The following is a 24,234-nucleotide window of genomic DNA, read 5'->3' as shown; positions in this document are numbered from 1 at the left end:
GCCAGGATCTTTTACTATTTACCATTTACTTTTACTACACAAATTCAGGTTTTATCTTTGTAAAATATGTCAAGTCTGGATGCCATTTCATTTCAATTAAGTGTTTTATAAGATAACAGACTGTTCCTGCTTGATCTGCCAGCTTGATCCAACATGATGGCCATAAACAGGACAATTACTTTATAGAAAACCCTCATTAATGCGTTGATTTACCAAATCGTGAAATCTGAGTCATCTTTTTTGTATTACTCTTCGAACTGAAGCTCAGAAAATCTTGGAAATAATGAAAGCATTCTTAGAAGAGTCTGTTATAAAACTCTTAAACCAGTTTAGAAATATGCATGTCACTTACAAATGCATGGCATTTCTGTCACCCATAAACACTGGGGGAAAACTAGACATTCCCGTTCCTGTCCACTGAGGTTAAAAGAGCAGATCTCTGATGGTATCATACAAGTGGGGCAGAAAAGACAGAGAGAAAGGACTTGGGAGGAGGTAAGAGGGAAGGGAAGTCAAAGACTGTGACTAAAGTACGCCAGAGATCGGCCCAAGGAAAAGGCACAAAAGAGGTTTAAACAAAGACAGACAGTAGGAAATGAGGGGGCAGAGGATATACAAATGCAAGCGTCCAGACATTCAGATTAAGTGGGAAAAGTCCTCTTAGCGGCGTCTACGAGAAGATGACTTATAACATTGGAGTGACTCACTGGCTTATGAATGGCTGTTTGTGTCTGTGTGTGTCTACAAGCAAGTGGCGGGGAACTCGCCAACCACAGCTGCCTGGGGTCATCCATGTTTTCATGCTGATTCAAGCGCCACACTGAGGGGAGCTGACATTATTGTGTGTCAGTTTGAGTATGTCTCACTTCAAGAGTGTGTGGGTTTAATTACATCAGAGAGCATGTCTGAACCTGTGTTACTTCCAAGTTTAGACGAAGGTCTAGGCCAAGAGGACACCAAAAATACAAGGGCTATTCATAACAGAACATGCCTTTTTATATGCATATTTGTATGCAATATGGAAGGAACAGCAAAGTATTTGGCTGCAACTTTTAATTAGTGAATTCAGGTGTTTTAATCAGACCCTTTGCCAGAGCACTTAGTCATGGAGTCTCCGTTTGCAAACATTTGTGATGCTAAATGGGTTGAAGGGTTCAGTTACTTTGAGCATGGTACAATTATGATTGCCATTTTTCATCCTTGCCAGATATACCACAGTCAACTGTAAGGGATATTATTAGAAAAGTGGAAGGAACAACAGCAACTTAGCCATGAAACAGGAGACCACGTAAAATCACAGAGTGAGGGCAACTGCTGAGACACACGGGGCGTAAAAGTTGCAGACGCTCTGCTGATTCCGTAGCTCAAGAGTTCCGAACTTCCACTTGCATTAATGTAAGCACAAAACTGTGCAGCCGGAGCTTCAGGGAATGGGTTTCCAGCTGTAAGCAGACCTCACATCACTAAGTCCAATGTCAAATGCCAACAGTGGACTACGGAGCAGTGGAATCGACTGTGTGGCAGTCGGATGGGTGAGTTTAGCGAATGCCAGGAGAACTTTAGCTCCCTGACTGCATTGTGCCAGCTGTAAAGTCTGGTGGAGGAGGGATGATGGTATGGGGCTGTTTTCAAGGTTAAGCTTAGGCCCCTTACCTCCAGCGATGGCCAATCTCAATTCTTCAGCATACCAAGACAATTTGGACATAGCTATGCTTCCAACTTTGTGGCAACCACTTGAGGAAGGCCCTTTCCTTTTTTTAAGAAATATTTTCGGCTCTATATGCCTTTATTGATAGAGGACAGTAGATAAAATTGGAAACAGGGATAACAGAGAGGAGACGAGATATGTGGGAAAGGAGCCATAGGCAGGAGTTGAACTCAGGCCACCCATGTACATGGGACTGACCACTGGGCTATCTGGGTCCTTGGGAAGGCCCTTTTCTATTCCAACATGACTGCCCCCCAGTGAAAAAAGCAAGGACTATAAAGACGTGGTTTGACTACCAAATTATCTCCTCTTTTGAATAGCCAGTCCAGGGTGTTGCAATACTGGTGTTTTCCATCTCTGTCAGTGTCGTCATATTTCACACAACAATTAGTTGTGTCTGAATATTTCAAAACTTCAAGCTTCCAACCTGATGTTGGATTGAGTATCTTGTCTCTTCTGGGGTCCAGGTCCTTTATTTCAGACCTGTGAAGCTCTCTGCTTGGTGAAAACATCACTTGTCAGATCCTACTTCTCAAAGCCAAGTGATTCCATGTGTTCATAACCTTTCTCAGCAGAAGCAGATGGAGGGTTCATGCGCCCTGAGGCCCAACAGCTTCAGCACAAAGACGTTACACTCAGTTCACACTTTTCCTACAAATTGGCGTGCAATTTTCTTCCAATGTGGACACAATCAAGAGCAATTGGAGGGATCAGTGTCTTAGTCAATGACACTCTGACATGTGGACACGAGGAGCCAGTGATCAAAACCCCACACCCCTGCCTCTGATGGCTGCCAAACCAATTGTAGACGCTGCAGAATGGTTAAGCTAAATTAGCCTTAACTGAAAAGAAGTGATGCATGCTGGTGTTCTTAAAATAACCATAATGGAGGCAATTAAGGTACTTAAAAACACTGCAATTTACTTTGAAAATCACACCCAGTCATGGACTTCAACTCTGAAAAAACAGACAAGACACCAATATGGTGTGATAGTTTCCTTTCAAACTGTTGACGCTATGGACAATTTCTGACTTGATTGATGACCTAAAAGAGCAAATAGAAAGTTTCAGCAATCCTTGGTACAAACTGATCCTTAAAACGGATATGTTCCCAGCCTTGGATACCAGGTTATGGTAATTCAAATGACTTCTGTTAAACCACTTCTGTTTTAGGAAATTTTGGTGCTGACTTTGTTTATTTTGCAACCCAACTACTAAAAAACTTCTTGCCAGACTTAAATGAAATTTGGTGGAATGATGAGGCATGAGCAGTGGAAAAAGCCTGCTAAATTTCAACTTGGTTCTGACGAAGACACACCCAGAAATAGGATGTCTTTGCTGGCTGATCTGCATATAAAACGACAGCCTACTGACACTGCTTTCTGCTATTCCAGTTCAAAGTAGCAATCTTTAAGATAAAATTTTGGTTCTCTTCAGCTGCACAAATGGTGAGAAATGATTGCTACAAGTATGTTTCATTAAGGCATCCATTCAGTGTCCTCCATGATGGTTTTGCCTTACTCTTTGGGATTAATTGGGCAAAAAAATGCAAAGACAGGTTCCCACTTGACAACCCTGGCAAAGTTCACTCATAATATGTTTGTGGGAAAAAGGCCCAAAAGCCAAAATAGGACCATCACATGGTCCATTTAAGCCCCCCCTAAAATGTACAGAAAGCGCACTACAGTCAGTAAAAAAGATTTTTATTTTGATGAACTCCTCTGAGGGATTTCATCGGATTGACTCCAGAATTCATTTGCTCATTCCCAACAAATTGACGACTCAAAGTTGTGCAAAGCGGAAGATTTTACCATAGAATGGGGCTGTGACCGGGGGCCAAAGTTAGACCATTTTTTCCCCTTTTTTTTGCATTAGCCAGAGAATGTGGACCACAGACCACATTCAACCTGAAGACATTCATGCCTTTGATTCCTCTTTTGTCACATTGCCATGTGTGACAACTTAAAAACAAAGCCTCTTTTTTGGTGCATAATCACTTAATCCTGTTGTGACTTTTGGATACAGTATTCTGTGTTCTTCACAATTTTATAGCAATACAGCACTATCAGTATCAGTATCAAACATCTAATGCAAGCCCCCCTATGCCTTGGGAAATGACACAATTGGTCTTTTGCTTATTCCTCTTATTGGACATAATCCATAAAGCTCATATTCTCTTCTCTGAGACACTCAATAAATTAATGATTTGTTTTTAATTTGTGAAGTACCAAGTCTTGGCAAAAGTGCAGCCCCACATGAGAAAGCACTTTGCGAGGAAATCTTCACTTCTACAGGCCGCATGCTTGCTTTTTCTACAAAGAATGCTACCTAAAACACAATACTTCTTGAAAATCCTCTACGTAGTAACTGTATTTTGAACTTGGTCACAATTTCATCAATCATCAGTTTGCACATGAAGCTCATAAACCCTGACTTAGCTCAATCCAAACACCTGGCACGCAGACTGAAACAACCAGAAGTTTACTTTTAAATCTGTCTGAGCTCACATCTGAATAAAAACAGCCGGGGGCACAAAAGTCATCAAGTCTAAACTCATGTTGGCACAAGTACGAACCTTTAAATGTAGACGTAGCAAAACATGCTAAAGATCGACAGAGTCAGCATTTAAGCAAGTGATAAAGCCATCAATGACAGAGACGGCTTTGAGAGTTAAAGGTACAATTTGTAAAATTAGACATGAGAATGTCTACTATAGTTAAAATTACCACTTTATCATTATACAATTTTGAAGTTAAGGACTTGCAAGAACAACATTTTTGACACAAAACTTAAGGAAAAACAAGCCCAAAATGGCCCAATGTGCTTGCTTCAGTAATCATAAGAAGCCAACGTAATAATGAAAATTGAAACTGTATTAATCACTCAGCTTTACTGTACGTTTAACTGTACATTCATGTCTGTAGGGAGCAAACTGAGCGGTCTGCTGAGCTGTAGCGTCAACATTTGTCAGAAAAATGAGGTGACCTCCTTATGGCTCTCTCATTTTTCAGTACTACTAATGGTTTTCTTCCACTTGATCCATCATAAAACAGTTTCCAAATCAGGTATGCATTTATATGACTGATGTTTCCTGTCTTATTAGGTGTTCAGGGTCGTGTTAAAGTTCATGACTGAAATACGATCATTTAAAGGGTAAAATAAGCCATCTTGTTCATGCTGGCAGAGCGTGACCCAGTATTTCTATAACTGAATTTACTATTTCTATTATTAAAAAAAGTAAATCTATGGTTTATTGTTAAAAAAAAACATCCAAAGGAACCTAGTAATTTCACAATTTGCTGAACTTTGTGCAGGAAATATGCTCACTTTATGACACATCTTCTTTTTTGCCAATTTAGGTTTTTTAAATCCAACACATATGCTGTTGATATCTTCCCGATGAACAATACCCCCTCACAGCTAAACATTTAACCATTACGATGACAAATACGTCCAATTAGTCCCACCCAAAGGTTCTGCGTCAGCCCCCACAGATGTTTCTCAGCCCACTGAAACCGAGCGGATTCCTTCACGCTAAAACCAGCTCCATCTGTTCTGTGAACCCGGGGTCAGCGGAGCCCCCCACATGGACTTTATTTAAAGGATCTTATCCAAATTATATCATTCAGGGATTGAACATTATAACAATGAACATCGCTGATGTATAAATTAGATGCTACAGGATGTAGGGGAGGTATTAGTCTGGGAACGATGACTGTCTTCTACAACATTCTTTTTATTATCAAGAGTTCCTTTTGGCCGGTTTTCCTCCATGCTTTTTAACACTATGGGCCCATGAATCTTCCATTGTGACTGGTTGAGCATTAGTTGACACTTTAGATAACAATACACCTAAAACCATGTCCAGAAAAGGCATAAAAATCTCAATGAAACGAATTTCATTCCACAGTAGGTGAGGATTGTGGTGCAAAGGTAAACCCAGTGTTTCAATAAGAGGTTAGTTTTCCAATGCAGGATACTTATTCTCCAGAATGTGACAGTTTTAGAGGATTTTACTGTAAATGAATATTGATAATTTGGAATTTCTTCCTCTAAAGCAACTCTTAAATCTGATTCTTCTGCTCTGCATGTGCACTGTTTGTTCCGAGGGTCAGTTAAAGTTTGTCGAGCTCACCTTGGAGATGTAAGATTTGATGCCTTCGGCCAGTTTGATGCACGGCTCCCCGAAGAGCTGGGCCAGCTGGTCCGGGATGTCTTGGTCTTTGTCCAGAGCATTCAGTAAACTCAGGCACTTCAGCTCCTCTGTGACGCCCTGACTACGCACCTACACAAAAAACACACAAAAACATGAATGAATGAGAAGGAAAGATGGCCACTAAAATCTCTTAGCGAAATTACAATGATTTTGGCCAATTTCTATGGCATATTATTCATTTATATACTTGATTTTTGAAGTTGCGGTGAAACGAATAATCTTTTACCCTAAATCCTCATGTAGTGCATATTTGCTCTTTTGCATGGTTACTAAGGCTCTCTTAAACTGGTGGTTCTCAAACTATTTCTGTCATGTCACCCACTTTGGAGGATGAAACATTTTTGCCCCTTACCCACCTCACTGGAAATTTCAATATGTTCTGAATGTTGTGAGTGTGTCAGATGAATACTTTTACTGCGACAGACTTGGCAGGAAAAGAACATGTCTATTGCTAACTGAGAAGAGGGACTGAACTGTTGCTGCTTTGAGAGAGACAAAGCCACAGCTGGCTTCTTTTAAACATCTAGAACTAAACACAAGTGAAATATGGTTTAAAACACACCTTTAGCAGGTAAGATGTTTGTTCTTGCTACATCTGGTCCAAGTGGAAAGTAGAAAAGTCCTCCTCAAATGTGGGAGCAGTGTTATTCATGGCAGCTATTTTCTAATTTTAGTCTTAGTCTTTAAATGAAATGTCTTTCAGTTTTAGCAACATTTTTGTCTTTTCTACCCTTTTTAGTTTTAGTCTAGTTTCAGTCCATAAAAAGTCCTCAAATTTTAGTCTTTACTTTTAGTCCAAGCATTGTTTTCTTGCCTAAATCAGGTAACAAATCATGGTAGTGTGTTCTATGCACACCTAGGGTCCCTGCTTTCTACACCTGAGAGGCAAAATAGCTACAGCTACATTGTTTTTTGCCCACAGTGGAGAAATATCATGGATTTTCAATGTCCGACAAAAACTACATAACATTTTACTCTAGCTTTAGTCATCTTGACAAAAACTAAGCTTACTTTTTGTCAGTTTTAGTCATCAAAGGTCTGTTTTTGTTAGCTTTGGTCTAGTTTTTGTCATGGAAAAAAAAGCTGTCGACAAACATCTTCAGTCATAGTTTTAGTCGACAAAATTAACATGGTGTGGGAGGAGCCTTTGTGTTCCAATTCTGGTCATGGAACTCTCCCAAGGTTGCCATTTTGCGAGTCAGGTGAGGCCTGCAGGTCTTTAGATGTTCTGGGGTCTTTTGCACCCTCCTAAACAGGTTGTCAGTGGGCTCTTGCAGTAATTTTGGTACTCCAGCCACTCTCAGGAAGGTTCACCACTGTTTCAAGTTTTCCCCATTTGTGGATAATGGCCCTCACCATAGTTCCCTGGTGTCTTAAAGCCTTAAAATTGCTTTGTAACCCTTTCCAGATTCATAGATATCCCTTGCAGTATCCCAGGTAGGTTTGGACAGATTTTTTCCCTTAATAAGTGAAGTCATCATTCAAAACCTACATTTCTTATTTACTTGAGTTATCTTTGTCTAATACTAAAATTTATTTGATGATCTGAAACATTGAAGTGTGACAAATATACAAAAAATAAGAAGTCAGGAAGGGGGCAAGACTTCTCCAAGACACTCTAAATGTATATTACAAATAAAGCCCAACATTCTTCTCTGAGCTTAAAAAATAAACCATAATCCAACATTATCATGTAATAGAATGGATCATCTTAAAACCATGACTTTTATTCTCTTTTTATTACCCTCTTGAGATGTCCACACACTTCATTTACTCCACCCTTACTGTCCTCCAGTGAGCCATCACTCTCTTGCACATCTCTAAATCTGCAACATCGGTGTTACGACTCGTTTTACTTCTGCAGGTGTTTCTTATTTCTCATGTCGCTCTTTTACTGCGTCTTTGTTTTTATCGTGAAGTTCTGCCTTGCACGTTTACGTAAACGTACTTTTGCAATGTCTTACATAACAAAAAAAGCATGCACGTGTGAACCAGACTTACATGCATACAAATCAGCGTATCGAGACAATCTAATAAGAGGCAATTAAATCACCGATCCCTCAGAGACTGATGGGAAATTGTTGCTTTCCTCTTGTTTGCTACGCCTCTTTTTTGGCAGCAGCTTCCTTAAAACGTTTGCAATGTTTTCACGTCATTTTTGGGTCGAATGAGATCTCTCTGGGAATTCAGTTGCAGAGAGAAGCTAATGTAAATGTAGAGTTTTGTGTGTATGTGTGGTTCCCCTTCAGGGAGGTGGTAAGCGTCACGGTCTGAAAGCCGTCCTAATGACTCTATAACAAGCTCCGATGAGGAGGGGGAGATTACAGAGCTGCACTCCTTCACCCCTCTCCTCTCCTTTTTTATTAATTTCTCTCTGCTTGACCTCCTCTTTCTAATGAATCTCAGTCTTTTTGTCTTCCCTTTGTCATATTGATGCATAAGCAGATTACTGCGGTTCCTGTAAGGATACCAGCCTGTCTGCTAGGCGGGAAGGACGGGCGCTTACTGGTAAAGCTCCATTTCTCTGAGGCCTCAACATGTTCCCCAGTCCCAAAAAAGCATGACTCATGCATGTAATGGCTTCACTTTCTATTCAAGGACATATCATAATGAGTCTAATTAGATACACATGTCTTTATTCCGGTCAGTCTGCATTCCTGCTACAAGCTGAGTTTGCATAAAGTGGAGTGGGAGGCTCACATATCTAAACGTTATGTGCTCCAGAAATTATGTAACAAGTTGTTAAGATAAACACACCACCTGATAAAGAGCCAAACAGAATGATATAACTGATGCAACAGTCCTGTTTTCTTTCCCTTTAAGCTTTCATGATTTGTTTCCTGTTTGCAACTAAAGTCTATTCTGCTGGTTTCAATGTGGATTTTACCATCGGATAAGTTTCTTTAACGAATGGATTTGCTGCAAAGCAAAGTTTAGGAGCATTTCATGACTTTTACATGATGATTTTCAGGCTTTGCAACTATAGAAACAGGTCCTAACTGTGCTGGGTTTTGATCTCCATCCCTACTTTTATACCCATAGGAAATATGTTGGAGTGCATGTACCAAATGACTCACTGCGTTTACACTTTTCGAGAGTTCAACTTGAGTTGACTAACCAGGTCCTTGTGGAGCTGGGTTTTGAGAAGGGCTGAGTAATCAATCGCAAATAAGGTTGAATAAATGTTCAAATCACAGTAAGTGCAACATTTCTTTAACCTGAAATGTGTCAAAATACCAGTTTGACACTTTATGCAAACATTCAAGTGTGTTGTTTTTTTTTTTTTTTTTTTTTTTACAAAAATCATACTTGACTTGTTCATGCCTATTTTTCTTCATCAAAATGGGAATAATACAAAAAATGATCCTCTCCTTCAATATAGCAGTTGATATCAAATTTGCAGTATGAGCCAAAATCACAATAAGACATTTTTTTCTAAATTGTTTATCCCTAGTTTAACTTATATTTAATTATGTTTGTTTTAATATAGAATGACTTCTTGCTTATGTTTGTTGAACAAGACGTAAGATGGGGGGGGGGGGGCACAATTAGATAATAGTCGTAAATCGTTCAGCCCTAGTTTTGATCTCAATCCCTACTGTTATATATATATGAAATATGTAGGAGTGCACATACAAAATGACTCACTGATGTCTAGTAATCACTTGTTAATGTGAAGACATTTATACTCCAAGAGTTTCACTAGAGTTGGCTTTGAAAATGTAGAACCAGGTTCTTATGGAGCTGGGTTTTGTTAAATCCCTTCTGTTATTACTTTATGAAATATGTAGGAGTGTATGTACAAAATAACTCACTGACGTCCACTGATCTTTGGTAAATGTGACAAAGTTTACACTTTTCAAGAGTTCCACTTCAGTTAATTCTGAAAAAAAGCAGAACCAGGTCCTTATGGATCTCCATCCCTACTGTTATACATATATGAAGTGTGCATGTACAAAATGACTGAAACCTGCTGATTTACTGTAAATTTCTTGTTTACACTTTTCAAAAGTTCCCCTAGGAGATGACTTTGAAAAATGCACAACCAGGTCCTCGTGGAGCCAGGTTTTGATCTCCATTCCTGCTGTTATACACATATGATATATGTAGGAGTGCATGTACAAAATGACTCACTGTCACCCACTGACCTCTGGTCAATGTAACAACATTTAAACTTTGAAAAGTTCCACTTGAAATTATTTAAAAAATGCAGAACCAGGCCTCTACTGAGCTGGGGTTTGACCTCCATCCCAACTGTCATAAATATGTGAGATATATATATATATATATATATATATATATATATATATATACATATATATATGTAGGAGTGCATGTACAAAATGACCCACTGACATCCACTGATCTCTGCTTAATGTGAACCAGAGAACCAAGCATGACACATGTGGACAGCAGCCAGGGTAAAGCTGGACAGAGATGTTTGTGTCTAGGCCTTTTCTCCCCGGTGATACACCCAGAGACGTTGGTGATTTTCGGGCCTGACCAGGGGCTTGCCCTGCCCAGACAGTAGCCTGGGCCATGCTTACTTGCCACATCCACTCCCTACTCTGCCCTGAAAGTGTGGACATTTTAAGCTTTTTAACAGATTATTTTCTCATGCCCCTGGTAACATGCAAAGACAGCCAGAGCTTGACAGGGGTTGTGTCAATTCTCCTTCCCGTCACATGGTGCCATCAGGCAGCTTACTTGCCAAATTCATTTTGCACACAACAGAAAGTCTAGCATGTTAAATTTTCTTTGTCAAATGTACACAACCATGACAATGAGGCTTCTTTGATATGATATTTTGCGCATGCATGTTTTAAAGTGACATGCAGCATACTGGCTGCATAGAGGGTATGATATTCCCCTCTGAAATGTAGTGTCAAAAGCTAAACAGCAAAATTTCTTGAATGTTTAGTACTTCAAAGTTCGCGCATGAATGTAGTTAATTTCCACCACCCCACAGGACTACTACAAACCCTTCATGTTCACACATCTGTAATCGTTTCATTGTGTTAGAGCGATGTGATGAGAGAAAAGGAAGCGCTGCAGGTCGTCACATCATCTGCATACAATCAGAACACGTCCCGTGGAAAAACTGCTGACAGTGGAGTCTGAGCAGACTCTCTGTCTATTGTGAGAGCCGCTGTGTGATGACAGCTACCGCTGCGTGAAGTGTTGGGGAGGCTCGCACATGCATGAGTGGATGTGAGCGCGCTCAACACAACAAATGGAGTGGGAGTAGATCTTGTCTCTGCCTCTGGAAAAACACACTCCCCGCTTTTTGCTGGTTCTGGTTGAAGGATTTATTGTTATTTAGGGAGGATTTACAAAAGGTTAGATCCAATGAATGTGTGTGCATGCAGGTCAGTGTGCTTTCTGTTTGTATACGTATGTCCATTAACTGCTGGCAGAGCCTGTAGGAAGGGATTCATCCATTTAGGTAAGGAGGAGATAAAGTCCATAAGGTAAGTGGTTACAACAAGCCAAACAGTGTAGTCATGATAATAGAATTTTCAACATCCATATGTCTTTAAGAAAGAACAAACAAATATTAACACTTGCCTTTGGTACTTTTTGACACTATTTATCCTCAGAGTTACAAAGATTGCACCGGCTTGTTTCAAGCTGCAAAAATAGACAATAAATACAAGATTTCAAATACTAGAGTAAAACTTACAAAGGTCCAGCATATTGGTGCTAGTAGTCTCATAATTAGTGAAATGGGGATCACCTGAGTGCATGAATGTGTTTCAAGAGATTGCAGGAAGGTCCAGTTACTGGCTAATCAGTATTCCTGGCTACCATTACACCACAAAGACAAAACAACACTCCAAGAAACTAAAAGACAGGGTTTTTGAAAAGTATTAGTCAAGAGATGGATACAAAAAACTCCAAGGCACTTGAACATCCCCTGAATTTCAGGTAAATCCATCAACAAGAAATGGAAAGAATATAGCACATGTGTAAATCTGCCGAGATCAGGCAAACTGAGTGACCATGCGAGAAGGAAACTAGTCAAGGAGTTACAAGCTTTAGCAGTCAAAGCTTTATGAGAGGGCAGAAAAAAGAAAGCCACTGTTGAAGAAAACTCGCCAAAAGTCGCCAAAAAGGCACTTGGGACTCCATAAGACAGTTTTTTGGCTGGAAGACACTATGTTTGACAGACACCAAACACTGCAAATCAGCATAAAAACACCATCCCCACTGTGAAGCATGGTGGTGGCAGCATCATGCTGTGGGAATGCTTCTTAACAGTTGGCCCTGGAAGGCCTGTAAAGGCAGAGGGTAAAATGAATGCCGCAAAATACAGGAAAAATTCTGGAGGACAATGTTGTTCAGTCTATAACATGCATACAGCAAAAGCTACACAGAAATGGCTTAAAGACAACACGGTGAATGTTCTGGAGTGGCCGAGTTAAAGCCCAGACCTCAATCCAATAGAGAATTTGTGGCTGGACTTAAAAGGGCCAGATCCCCATGCAACCTGACAGAATTTGAGCCGATTTGCAAAGACTAATGGAGCAAAATTGCAGTGTCAAGATCCACAAGCTTGATTGCGATCTTTCCACACAGACTCAGTGCTGTGATTGCAGCCAAAATGTAGCTATAGTATAGCGGCAGTTTCCTCAGAAACGGGCTGCATTTCTTTATCAAAGCAAGACCAAAGAGCCAAACTAAAAGTGTTTTTTGGCAGAGAAGATGTTTTTGCAATTCTCACTGTCAAAAGAACAGACACAGTGCTGGTTGGCCATCCCTGCCTCCAAAGTATGGTGAAGGAAGTGGCGATCACGTTGTTTGGCATCTTGGTTCGGAACATTAGCATGCTAGCATTAGCCAGAAATACAAACATATGAAGCTTGTGAGAATGCGATGAATTTTGCAGGAATTAGGTCAAGTTAAAGACTTTTTGGTGCGGCAGTCAAACAAATCTGAACAAAAATTATTGCAATTCATCCTCTTGTCTCCGTGGACATGAGCACTAATTTTACTGCCAATTCATCAAATTCTTGTTGAGATATTTAAGTGTAGCCCAAAGCAGCCAGTACATCAATTGCAAGAACCCTAGTGCTAAACATGTGGTCTACCAGCTTTGAAAGTTTCATCACAACAATTTCTAAAAGGTTTGGCCTAGACACTTTTAATGTCAGTTTTCATTTACACCCCTTTAAAATGAGTCAAAGTAACTCTAACCATTAGTATCTGTTTTTAATAGGCCGGTAATTGAAACATTAAACAGTGTGGTGTCTGGTGAGAGCTGGGACTTGGCAAAACAGACAAGCCAAACTGGTTCGTTTTCCGTCTACTTAACCGCTTCTGGCTGCTACATCTCGCTTTTCCAACTTGAATTTCTCAAACTTTGTTTTTATGTTACCCTGTCATTGATCAATACCCCTCACTGCTTCTAAAGCAAGACGTTGTAACCTGATCAGTATTTGGGTGATATTATCAGTTACTTCCTTTGCTCGTTGGTGTGGTTAAAGTGTTGGAAAGCTGAGGGCAGATTCTGTAGGCCAGTACAAACATGCAGGAGGAACCCTCCATCTTTTTCATACCCTGAGAGCGAGCAACTGGAACCGCCCTGCAGGTTATAAACATGTAAGATGATGAAGACGACCCCTCCCCTGCTCTCTCCTGAGTGCTCCTTTTGACAATGCTTTCTCTTACCCGAGTCCTGACTCCATTTAGCCAAATCCCCAAATTGCAAAACTCCCCCCATTAGCTCAGGCTGTGTAAATGTGCAAAATTCCCAATTACTCAGCTAAAAAAATCAATAAACTGACAAATTCAATGGTCGTAAAATCCTTTGTCTTTGACCAACTTCAACAAAAACTTGATCAATCACCCAAAAAAAGCATCTTAAATGGAACCGTCATTTTACGAGTAGCCATAAACTCTCTCTCAGTTGTGATCTTCACAACTGGGCATGTATCCTTTTTTGGCAATCAACTCTTGATTTCCAAATAAAGCGTCTGATGAGTTGTATTTTCCAAGTATGTTGATTTCTTGTCCTTTTCCTTGGCTCTGGGTCGGGTCCGTCGGGCCCAACTAAAAGTAGGCTAACACATGCAAGAACCATAACTGCTGAAACTCTCTGTAGCGGGCTTAAACTAGGTTAAATTCCTACGCTTGATGTTCTTTCAGATGGAATACGATACGAGGTGATGGTAGAAGTGTCCATAAATACAAGTGACGTCCTTATCCTCTCACTGAGGTCGTTTCACAAAGGATTAAATCCCTCCTCCCAGAGACAGAAAGCCTTAAAGATGATGTAATGGCTTAAACAAGTGGGCGGCCATGTTCATGTTGCTTGAGGTGAAACAGCTGGCTGAGTGTGTTCTAGCTGTAGTCTTCAAATCTAACAAGGGAGCAGTGTAATATGCTTACTTAGGGATAGGGAAAGGCTGCTGAAAGGAAGCAGCTTGTTTGAAATACACAATGACCGCCATGGCCTCAGCTGTCAAAGGAACAACCTTCTAACCATACCCCATTTAAGACCTGTTTTCACTCTGTTTTTAGTAACAAACTCAACATCAGTGATCTTCAAGTGGGGTCCATGACCCCTCGGTGGGCTGGGCAAGGTTGACAGATAGCTCGGCAGGCAGAGGCTCCATTTCTGTTGACCAGAATGCTAGCTAGCAGGCTGACAGGAAGTCGCACTTAGTGGACGGGCCGTTAGGTTGATCCAAAGTTCGGTTGAGACAGCGATTTGAATATGGAAGCATCCACAGACTGGCTTCAAGAGCCGTTTGAGTCCGCCTACTGTAAGCAGACGACTGACGTCACACGGGGTTTATCCAATTCTTTCTACGGTCTATGGTCTATGCCCACTTCTGCTTGATGTTTCTACCTGGTAAAGGTAAGGTTCTTTTTGCCACTGTTTATTTGGTTAATAATGCTTGATGCTGAGCTCATGGTGGATTTATGTTGGGGTCTTTAAATATATTATAACAAAGAAATTGGTCTAGACCTGCCCTCTTTGTTAATGGTCTTGGTTGGTTGTGGTTATGGATTGGTGCTATGCACACTGGGTTCTGATCAAACGCGGTGGGCGGACCTGGTGGAGAGAGTCTAGTGTTCATGGGCCAGAACTCTCGATGATACCAGGCTTGACACTACTGATGAGGACGTCCTGAAATTTAGTCTCAACTCTTCCAGCGCTGGACCAAAAGTAGACTTCTTTTGTCACAAAGTTAGGTCATAATGTCGCCTCAAAATAGTTCAAATCTGCCTCCTGTCCGCTCCCTAATGGCACCTCCTGCCACTAACACTCTCAGACTCCGACTAGTAGACCCTCACTATTCTCACTGCCTGCTCTTCATCTGACTTCTCCATCCATCTGCTGTCTGGGTCAGTCTTTTACTGTACACTGGGTCACCCACCTGTTCCTGCTTACTCCCTGTTCTCTCCGGTACCCGCTGAGAATATCTGGGTAATGTTGGGCAGGAGTTTCCAGCCGATGTGCGTGGCCCGTGCCTCTCCTTTGACCCTCTACACCAAACCGCTGGGGCGACAGCCCAGGCAGGGAGGGTCATCATATCCTATCTCATCTAACCCACATCAGATGCTTTAGGTAGATTCCTTGTATGGCTGGTACCACTGGTTCCCAACCTTAATACCTGGAGACCTCCCAGCCCCCAGAGACCAACACAACTGCTGCATGACTGTCAAAGTTACCATGTAAAAATCTAGTTTGGACAATGTCAAAGTAGATAAAGCTGTCGTTGAGGCTTTCTAAGATCCACATTTGGAGGCCAGTGACTTATACACTTGTCCAAAGTTCCAATTCCAGTTACGATATCACTGATATGAAATTCTTGGCATGGCCTTGAATGGCATGATTTACCACTGATTTAATTTCAGAGCATTATTTATGATAACTGTGGATTTATAGAACTGTGTTTATATTGCTGGGGTCATCTAATATCAAGGCGTTTGATTTAAGAGGGTAGGTTTTATCCTCAGTTCTGAAATGCATATATCCTTCTGACACCACATTTGGATTCAAAGACTCAGTTATTCTTGCCAGATAGTTCTGTGGTGAAAATGCAGAAGTGTTACAGCCAAAAAAGCAACAAAAAAATAAAGAGGGAAATTTCTCAAGCTGTCAGGATGTTATTTTTGGACTTGGAAGCTCAACTTTCACAATTTATAGCCAACTACTGTCATCCAAATGCAAGACCTAAACTGAGATAGTCCCTCATGGCCCACTTTTAGAATCTATGCGCATTTTATCATTCTAATCCAGAAGACATGTGGTCTCTTGTGGCTCCCCACGCTGAATTAGGATGGCTGGACTCGAGAGAGAGGAAGGGTCCGGGCTGACAGAGCTCCTGTGATCCCAGTGCCGACTCTCTCAGGAAGCAGCGAACAATGCTTCACTGTTCCCTCCCCTGTGTCAGACGATGTGAGACTGCGTGCATGTACATATGTTTGTGTGTATCCGTGTGTGGCCTGCATCACAGTGTGTATGTGCAGCGGACTGATTCTGTGTCTGTTTGGCCGGCTCTCATTGGACACCGAAACCCTGAAAAGAATATCTCAGAGGGCCACTTGGAAACCAGGCCACAATTTTCTGTGTGTGCTGATCTGGGAGTTCCTTGGCAGACCAGAACTCTCATTTGAAGGGATTAGGAAGAGGAGAAGGTGGCCACGTAACTCAAATCCACCAGGCCAGAGGTCTATGTGTATGTGAGAGCAGCAGGACGGACAGGGGACTCAGTAAGGGAAGAGAGGGAGAGAGTTGGCTGTATTTCAGGATACTTTCTCTGCTTTGTGACAAAGCAGACAAGACAGAGAGCAGGGCTAAAATAACAGCTGAGACCTCACTAGCAGTGGCACTGATCATAAATCACTTTTACCCAAACATAGAGGCAGAGTAGTACACAAGCTCATGAGCCAAGTAAGAATGTACGGTGTTACAAAGCAATGGAGCCAGCTTCATCGAGCTGAGTTACAACCTGCTGTGACTCACAGCCTTTGCATTAAGTCTTGATGGGGGGACCCATTAAAACAGGTTTATAGGGGATTTACAGGGCTGTCTGTCTTATGGAACTCAGACTAAAAAGAACAAAATACGAACCAGGTTCTGGTGAAAATATCTGGAAACACTTCATACAAAGTTTGATATTATGCAGATGACACCAAGTTATACTTAAATGGATCAATAAAAACAGAAAGGATAAAAAAGCCAATCCTCAAGCAGAGGAGTAAAAAGTGAGTTCATAAATTATAGGCTTTTCAAGTCTTTTGTGACTGCTAATGTCTGATAATGAATGAAACACTAAAGGACAGTGGATACTATGCATGTCAAGTAAGGAGTTCCACAAGGGTTGGTGCTTGGACCCATACTATTCAATTAATATAGCTCTATTTAGTAATGATACTATTAAACATTCCATATATGTTCAACACTTTGCAGGTGACACCTAGTTATACTTATCAAAACAGCTTATTCAAGTCTTTTGTGATTGCTAATGTCAAGTAATGAATGAAACACTGATGGACAGCAGATGCTAATGTCAAGTAAGGGGGGTTCACCAGGTCTGGTGCTTGGACATACACAATTGAATTACTTTGATCCTAATTAGTTGTATTTAGTAATTTTACGAGGAAACGTAACATAAATGTCAACGCTATGCAGATGACACCCAATCATACTTATCAATAATGCTAATTCAAAGCCTTTTGTGACTCTTATCTCCAATATTCCCTTAAAGACATTGAGACATGAATGACCAAAATCTTCTGCTACAAATGAATGAAAAACTAATGGACAGCAGATACTAATGTCAAGTTAAGTAAAGGTGCTTCTTCTGGTTTGGTGCTTGGACACACAATTAAATTAATATAGTATTTAATAATGTTGCGGGGAAACTTTACATACATGTTCAATGCTATGCAGATGACACCCAATTATAATTATCAATAATGCTAATTCAAAGCCTTTTGTGACTCTTATCTCCAATATTCCCTTAAAGACATTAAGACATAAATAACCAAAAATTTTCTGCTACAAAACTTGCATAACTATGCTTTAATCTAAAAAATGTAAAACCCTGATCCAATAGTTTCCCTACTTTATGTGGCATCTTCTGAGCCTTGAGAAATCCAGGATATACCTTTTTTAAAGATATTTTCCTAAAACTTTTACATAAAAACTTTTAAAGGCTTCCTGGTTGGAACATGAAAAAGCAAACTAAGGTAAATTTAGCAACACAGCAGAAATCAACCTTGAACTACAGCAGCATTTAGTCCACAAAAATTGAGGTTACACCCTAGTCTCACTCCGAAAATTGAGCTGCAACTGTGAAAAAAATGTTTCTTTACAGACTTTGATGCTGCACTGGAGAGTTAACTGTTACGTTGATGAATGCTTTGTAGAACAGCGTGCTAAGGTGATTTAACAAAGGCTTAAACTGTCATAAACACCAGTACATTTAACATGAGGAGAGTTTGCTGGTGATTTATAACCACTGCAGCAACAAGGCGTCTGTTTTCGACCGTTAAGATGAGCCCGTCTGCTTCTTCATCTACTCAGATGTTTGCTCTCTGACTCTGTGTTGTGAAAGCTGGCCCAAAGCTATCATTAAAAACTGAAGTGCATGTAATTTTTTCACCTAAACCAGGAGGCCCGTATGTTTGCATGAATGTACAAGCTTCCGGTAGTTAAGTGCGGTATGTATGGGTGAGAATGAGTCCATATAAGTTTTTATTTGACAACACGTGTGCATTTAAGTTCTTGCTTTTAAGTGCTTTTGTTATGGCATTTATGGTAAATGCACGTTTGCAGAATGAGAGCGTCCCTCCCACTTTATCAGGCTCCGAGGCTCCAGTGTTTCTGGCAGACAGCCAGGGTGGTTCAGACATTGATTTATTTGTTAAAGCTGTCAGATTCTTCCCTGCTATGCGTTTAATGACCAACAGTTCGCCCAGCAATCCATCATGTTAAGGAGCAATCAGACCGGTCACTTCACATGGCCATTTTTGATTGCTATCCATACATAAAAGCTTTTATGAGGAGAAAATAGAGGTTATTTCAATTACAAACCATGAGTTTCTACTTCACTTCACAGTGCGGGCCAAGTTTTTGGCTGCAGTGCTAAGACAGACCCCTCCTTTACAAAACAGCATGCCAGAGCGCTGCACACATACAGAGCAGCGAATGTGAGCCAAAGACACAGCTATTAGAGAGTTTGGGGAGCAGGAACCAACGCTCAGAACACGGGTTCATGCAACCATACGCGTCCTGGGCTCGCCCCAGATGCCAACATCAGTTTGCTTCAGGAGGGGGGCCAAACTGCAGGCGAAAGCAGAAACATTTAAAGTGCAAAATGAGTAGAAGAAGGTATATAGCTGTTATACAACTCTATTTCCTAAAAAAGTTGGGACATTATGTAAGGAAGAAACAGAATGTGGTGGTTTTAAAAACACTGTATTTAATTGGAAACAGCAGAAAACAGAAGATTAAGAAAAGAAACTGAGATCATGTTTAATCTGATGCCAAGAACATGTTCCTGAAAAACTGGGACAGGGTCATACTACCCACTCTGTCCCATCACCATCATCCTTTTTCTGTAATCCTTGTCATTTAATTTACAACCTATCAGCTGCTCAGGGTCTCCTTTGTTGAATTGTACAATTCAAAATGCACCAACTATTTCAGTCAGTTCCTAGACAAGAACAAGACATCAAAATGTGGTCTCAAGACCAGTCTTGAGTACTACAACAGTAACACATGATCAATGCTATGCAGATGACACCCAGCTATACTTATCAGTTTGGCCAAATGAAACCTATTGCGTAACTTAATGTATAAATTCATCTGCATTGTACAATTCAAAATGCATCAACTATTTTTGGCCAGTTCCAATACAAAACAAGGCACTCAAACGTGGTCTCGAGACCGGTCTCAAGTACTACAACAAAAATACATGTTTAACACTATACAGATGACACCCAATTATACTTATAATTTGGCCAAATGAAACCTATTGTGGAACTTAATGAATAAATTCAGCTTTTCAACTGCTCAGGGTTCCCCTCGCAGAGTTTTACAATTCAAAATGCGCCAACTATTTTCAGTCAGTTCCAAGACCAGACACTCAAGAGGTGGTCTCAAGACTGGTCTCGAGTGCTACACTAATACATGTTCAGTGTTGTACGCTTCAAAACAAGCAAACTATTTTTAGTCAGTGACAGGCCAGGATTGCAGGCAGGCCAGTTTATTACTCAAACTCTTTTACAGCACAGCCATGCTGTTGTAATACATCCAGAATGTGGTCTGGTGTTCTCTTGCTGCATCTTTCCCTCAAAAAATGTTGTCTGCTTGGAAGCATATCTAGGTCAAAATCTGTGTATCTGGTCCAGCATTAAGAGAGACTTTACTGATGTTCAGGGCCATCATCCTCTGTTCACTAATGCTCCCCAATACCATCGCCATTGCTGGCAAGTGAGCCAAGCATTGGTATGAAGATGAGGGATCCCTGGACGACACTGCACCCATTATTTCAAACAAATTTTAGCTTGACAGACAAAGGAGGTTTTTCAAATTTTCCACAGTTTGATACTTTCAGGTATCAAATGATTCAACATCTGCTACTTTAATGTTTTAAAGGACTGAAAAGTACCAGTTACGAAAGAAAAAACAGACAAGTAGTTGTATTTTCAACCCAAAGTTGCCCTGAGCTGGCAACTAATACTGTATAGTTGGCAATCAATATTAGGTACCAAAAATTATAACAAAGCTGTGATACAGAGGAATAAGTCATCAACACCTCCACACAAACGTGCAGGACGGTGCAGAGTTTTGTTTGAAGTTGCGCTCCTTCCTGCTTGCTGTGTGCATCCCAGACACTACCATCCATCCATCCCTGCCACTTATCCCATTCAGGTTTGCACTGGGCTGGGACCGATCCCAGTCTCAGCTAACTCTGGAATGGTTACCAGTCAATCACAAGGTCAGCTTAGACAAAAACAATTTAATGTCGCCAATAAACCTAACAAGCATGTCTTATGATCGTGGGCGGATCATAGTACTATAAACCCATGTAGAGAATGCTAGAGAAGCACCCGTCTAACAGGAAGTCAAGCCTGGAATCTACCACTGCACCACCATGCAGGTCCTACACTACACCAGTGACTTCTTATGATCCCCACAGATCAGCAAACACTCTGCTGAAAGCATCCCTAAAATGATGCATTTCCACCAAACAGTTCAGTTGGTTTAGTACAGTGAGTAAACCCTGATCTTGCTTTAGTTTTCACGGTCACTGTGGTCCAGTCTTGTCCACAGTGACGGGAATTCCAGGTCTTTTTAGAGATACAGATCATTTGACTCAGCTCAGTAACAAGATCCAGTCTTTTGGATCTCAAATGGCATTTGGTACCAAGCAGCTGCAAGCATGCAAGCCTCACATCACTAAGTCAAAATGCCAAGGGTTGGATGGAGCAGTGTAAAAGACACCAACACTGGACTGTAGAGCAGCAGGAATGTGTTCTGTGGGGTGATGAAACATGCTTCTCTGTTTGGCAAGCAGATGAGTCTGGGTTTGGTGGATGTCAGGGAGGATGTCATCTGCCTGACAGCATTGTACCAACTGTGAAGTCGGGTGGAGGAGGGATAATGACATGGGACTGTTTTTCAGGGTTTGGGCTATGCCCCTTAACTCCAGTGAAGACCAATCTTAGTGCTTCAGCATACAGAGACATTTTGGACAATGCTCTGCTTCCAACTTAGTGTATTGTGATTACATTTCAAAATGTGTAATGTTATTTGAATGTGTAATGAATACCATCAAAAGAGCAGTAACCCACACAATACCCCTATGAAATGAGTCGGGATGGGATCTCTACCACCACTACCTCTGATGTAACTCAATGGGAAACTCTGCAAACAATTGAATGTACTGTACTGAAATGAACTGGATTGTGTGGTGAAAATGCATCTTTAGATGCACACATTTCCCTCGTGCCTGTTTCACACAGAAAGAGAGTTAAAGAGAGAACAACAGAGGCCAAACTTCTGGATCTGGTTTACATTCCTCTTTGCATGGTAGAGTTTCAGCATTTGTGGATGTCAGATGAACCGTGCTCACTGACAATGGCTTTATTCAAATTTAAGACAACATCCCAACTTTTTAGGGAACCATGTTGCCTTAAATTGACTCCGTTGCTTTAGATCTTATGAAGGATTCTTTTGTACAGTTTTAAAAAGCATACAAGGTATCTAAAAAATGAGAAAGACATTTAAGAATTGGCTTTGTTATTGTATCCTCATGAGGAAGTCCCAGCTCTGACCTGAAGCTGATTAAAAAAAAAAGATCCTCAACTTCCGCGCCATCCTTTCCTTCTACCATTTCTCAAAGGCTCTTGTCTTTCCTCTAAACGCCACCACTCCTCTGGGAATGTGTGTTTGGTCTTTGTCAGAGATAACAGCAGCAGGTGAACAAATGCGGGGGTCTGTTTGTTTTGTCGAGGTCATGACACTGATTTAGAAGCTAACAAAGAGTTAAAATAGAAAGTGAAGCTGTCAAATACAATAAAAACATTCCTAGTCATGCACTGAGATAGGGAGGATTGTTATTTAACAGCTTTTAGTCGACTCCCACAGTGATACACAGGCAGAACATGTACTAGATCTTCTGTCGTCTCTATGGCTAATTTTTCTGAGAAACTGCACGACAAACAGGCGCGCCTGGAGAATTGGCTGGGCCCATTTTTTGCCACATTTTACCCATTTTTTTCACCACTTTTTTCTGCCAAATTTTTCTACTTTTTTCCACTTCCACTAATGCCTATTCACTTCTTTAGCCAGCCATTTATTGCCACTTGGTGCCTGTTATTGCCTCTAAACCCACTGCTGCCAAGTTATGCAGCTTTTTACAGTTTTAACATATATTTGTTGCTTTTTAACATCTATCAACTATTTTTTCAAACTCATATAGGTCACATTTTTCACCCATTTTTGCCTCTGTGACCCAACGTTACCACTTTTTGCCCATTTTTACCACTTTTTCTTTAACAGTTTTTTAACTATTTTTTCTGCCCATCTTTGCACTTTTAGCCTTTCTTAACCCAATCCTTCCATTTTATCCCATTTTTGCTTATCTGATCCCATTTCTTGCTTCTTTAAACCAACTGTTGCCACTCTTGTCTCATTTCCCCGTCTTTGAACCTATTTTTCCACCCGGTCGCTGCTTTTCAACACTTTCTCAACAAATTTTTGCCACTTTAAAAAAACAAACAACCCCCCCCCCCAAAAAAAAAAAAACACTTTTAACATATCTTTGCTGCTTTTTAGTGCCTATTCATTACTTAGGCTACCCATTTTGCCCACTTTTTAACTGCTTTTCACCATTGTTTTCATTGAGTTTCAACCCCCTCTTACATCCCCTCATTTTTGCCATTTTTTAAATCTAGTTTGCTCTTTTTTGAGCCAATTTTTAAAAAACATTTTACCTTTTTTCCCACTTTGCAAACACTTTTTTCTCCCAATATGCCACATTTCGCCCCTTTTCCACTATTAACACATTTTGCTACTTTTTAATATCTATTCACTATTTTAACAACCCTGTGTGACTCATAGTTACTACTTTTTGCCCTTTTACCACTTTATTGCCCATTTTTGCCACTTACTGTGTTTTTCCATTTTAATGACCATTTTGACCCTTTCTGCCTTATTTAAACCAGTTTTTCCCATTTTTTCCCCTATCTCCTTCTATGAACATATTTTTGCCACTTTCAATAATTTTTTGCCACTCTGTTCCCCCTTTTCACCATTTTTTTATGCCAGTTATTGCCACAGTGCAACCTCTTTTTGCTTATTTTCATTTTTTTTGCCTCATTTTGCAAGTATTTTATATTTCTGCCTTAAAATCATTTCAGTTCCTTCTTCTTAATTCCCTGGCATCCTGATGTCTGTGCAGAGCATGACTTAGCTATGAAGTCTGGCATTGTTTTCCAAATGGTTTATATCCAAAAAAAAAAAAGGGGAATTTTGATCTGAGAAAAGAGATTCACATTGTGAAAAATGTCTTATTTTACTTCAGCATAAATCAATAAAATTCTTTTTTGATGCTTTGATAAGAGTTATTATTCAGGTTAAATATAAAATATGCTTATCACACATTATCTTTACAATGGATCATGATTTTTTGCCTGACCTCCATGGGCCCCCCATTTGGCTAGGCCTCAGAAAGCTCTCCCCTTTATCCCCCTTATGGGTGGCTTTGATATCTATTTTTTTCTGTATGTGACCTCAGTTGTAATTATTTCCTTTTGAGCCACATTTTCTGGCATAAATGAG

General features: G+C 40.5%; 1 protein-coding gene across 2 annotated transcripts in view; it reads right to left on the bottom strand.

Moving 5' to 3' along the window:
• The window catches only part of tnfsf10l (TNF superfamily member 10, like), a 103,721-nt gene that overhangs the window by 47,657 nt on the left and 31,830 nt on the right, over window positions 1-24,234 (bottom strand). For both annotated transcript variants that reach the window (XM_041779851.1, XM_041779853.1), the window contains exon 2: window positions 5,844-5,993. In XM_041779851.1, coding sequence (XP_041635785.1) covers window positions 5,844-5,993 — 150 coding nt within the window. The remainder of the gene's footprint in view (window positions 1-5,843; window positions 5,994-24,234) is intronic.

This window comes from Cheilinus undulatus, linkage group 22, assembly GCF_018320785.1.
Source record: "Cheilinus undulatus linkage group 22, ASM1832078v1, whole genome shotgun sequence".
Classification (NCBI taxonomy): Eukaryota; Metazoa; Chordata; class Actinopteri; order Labriformes; family Labridae; genus Cheilinus; species Cheilinus undulatus.
This window is presented reverse-complemented; position numbering and strand designations above follow the sequence as displayed.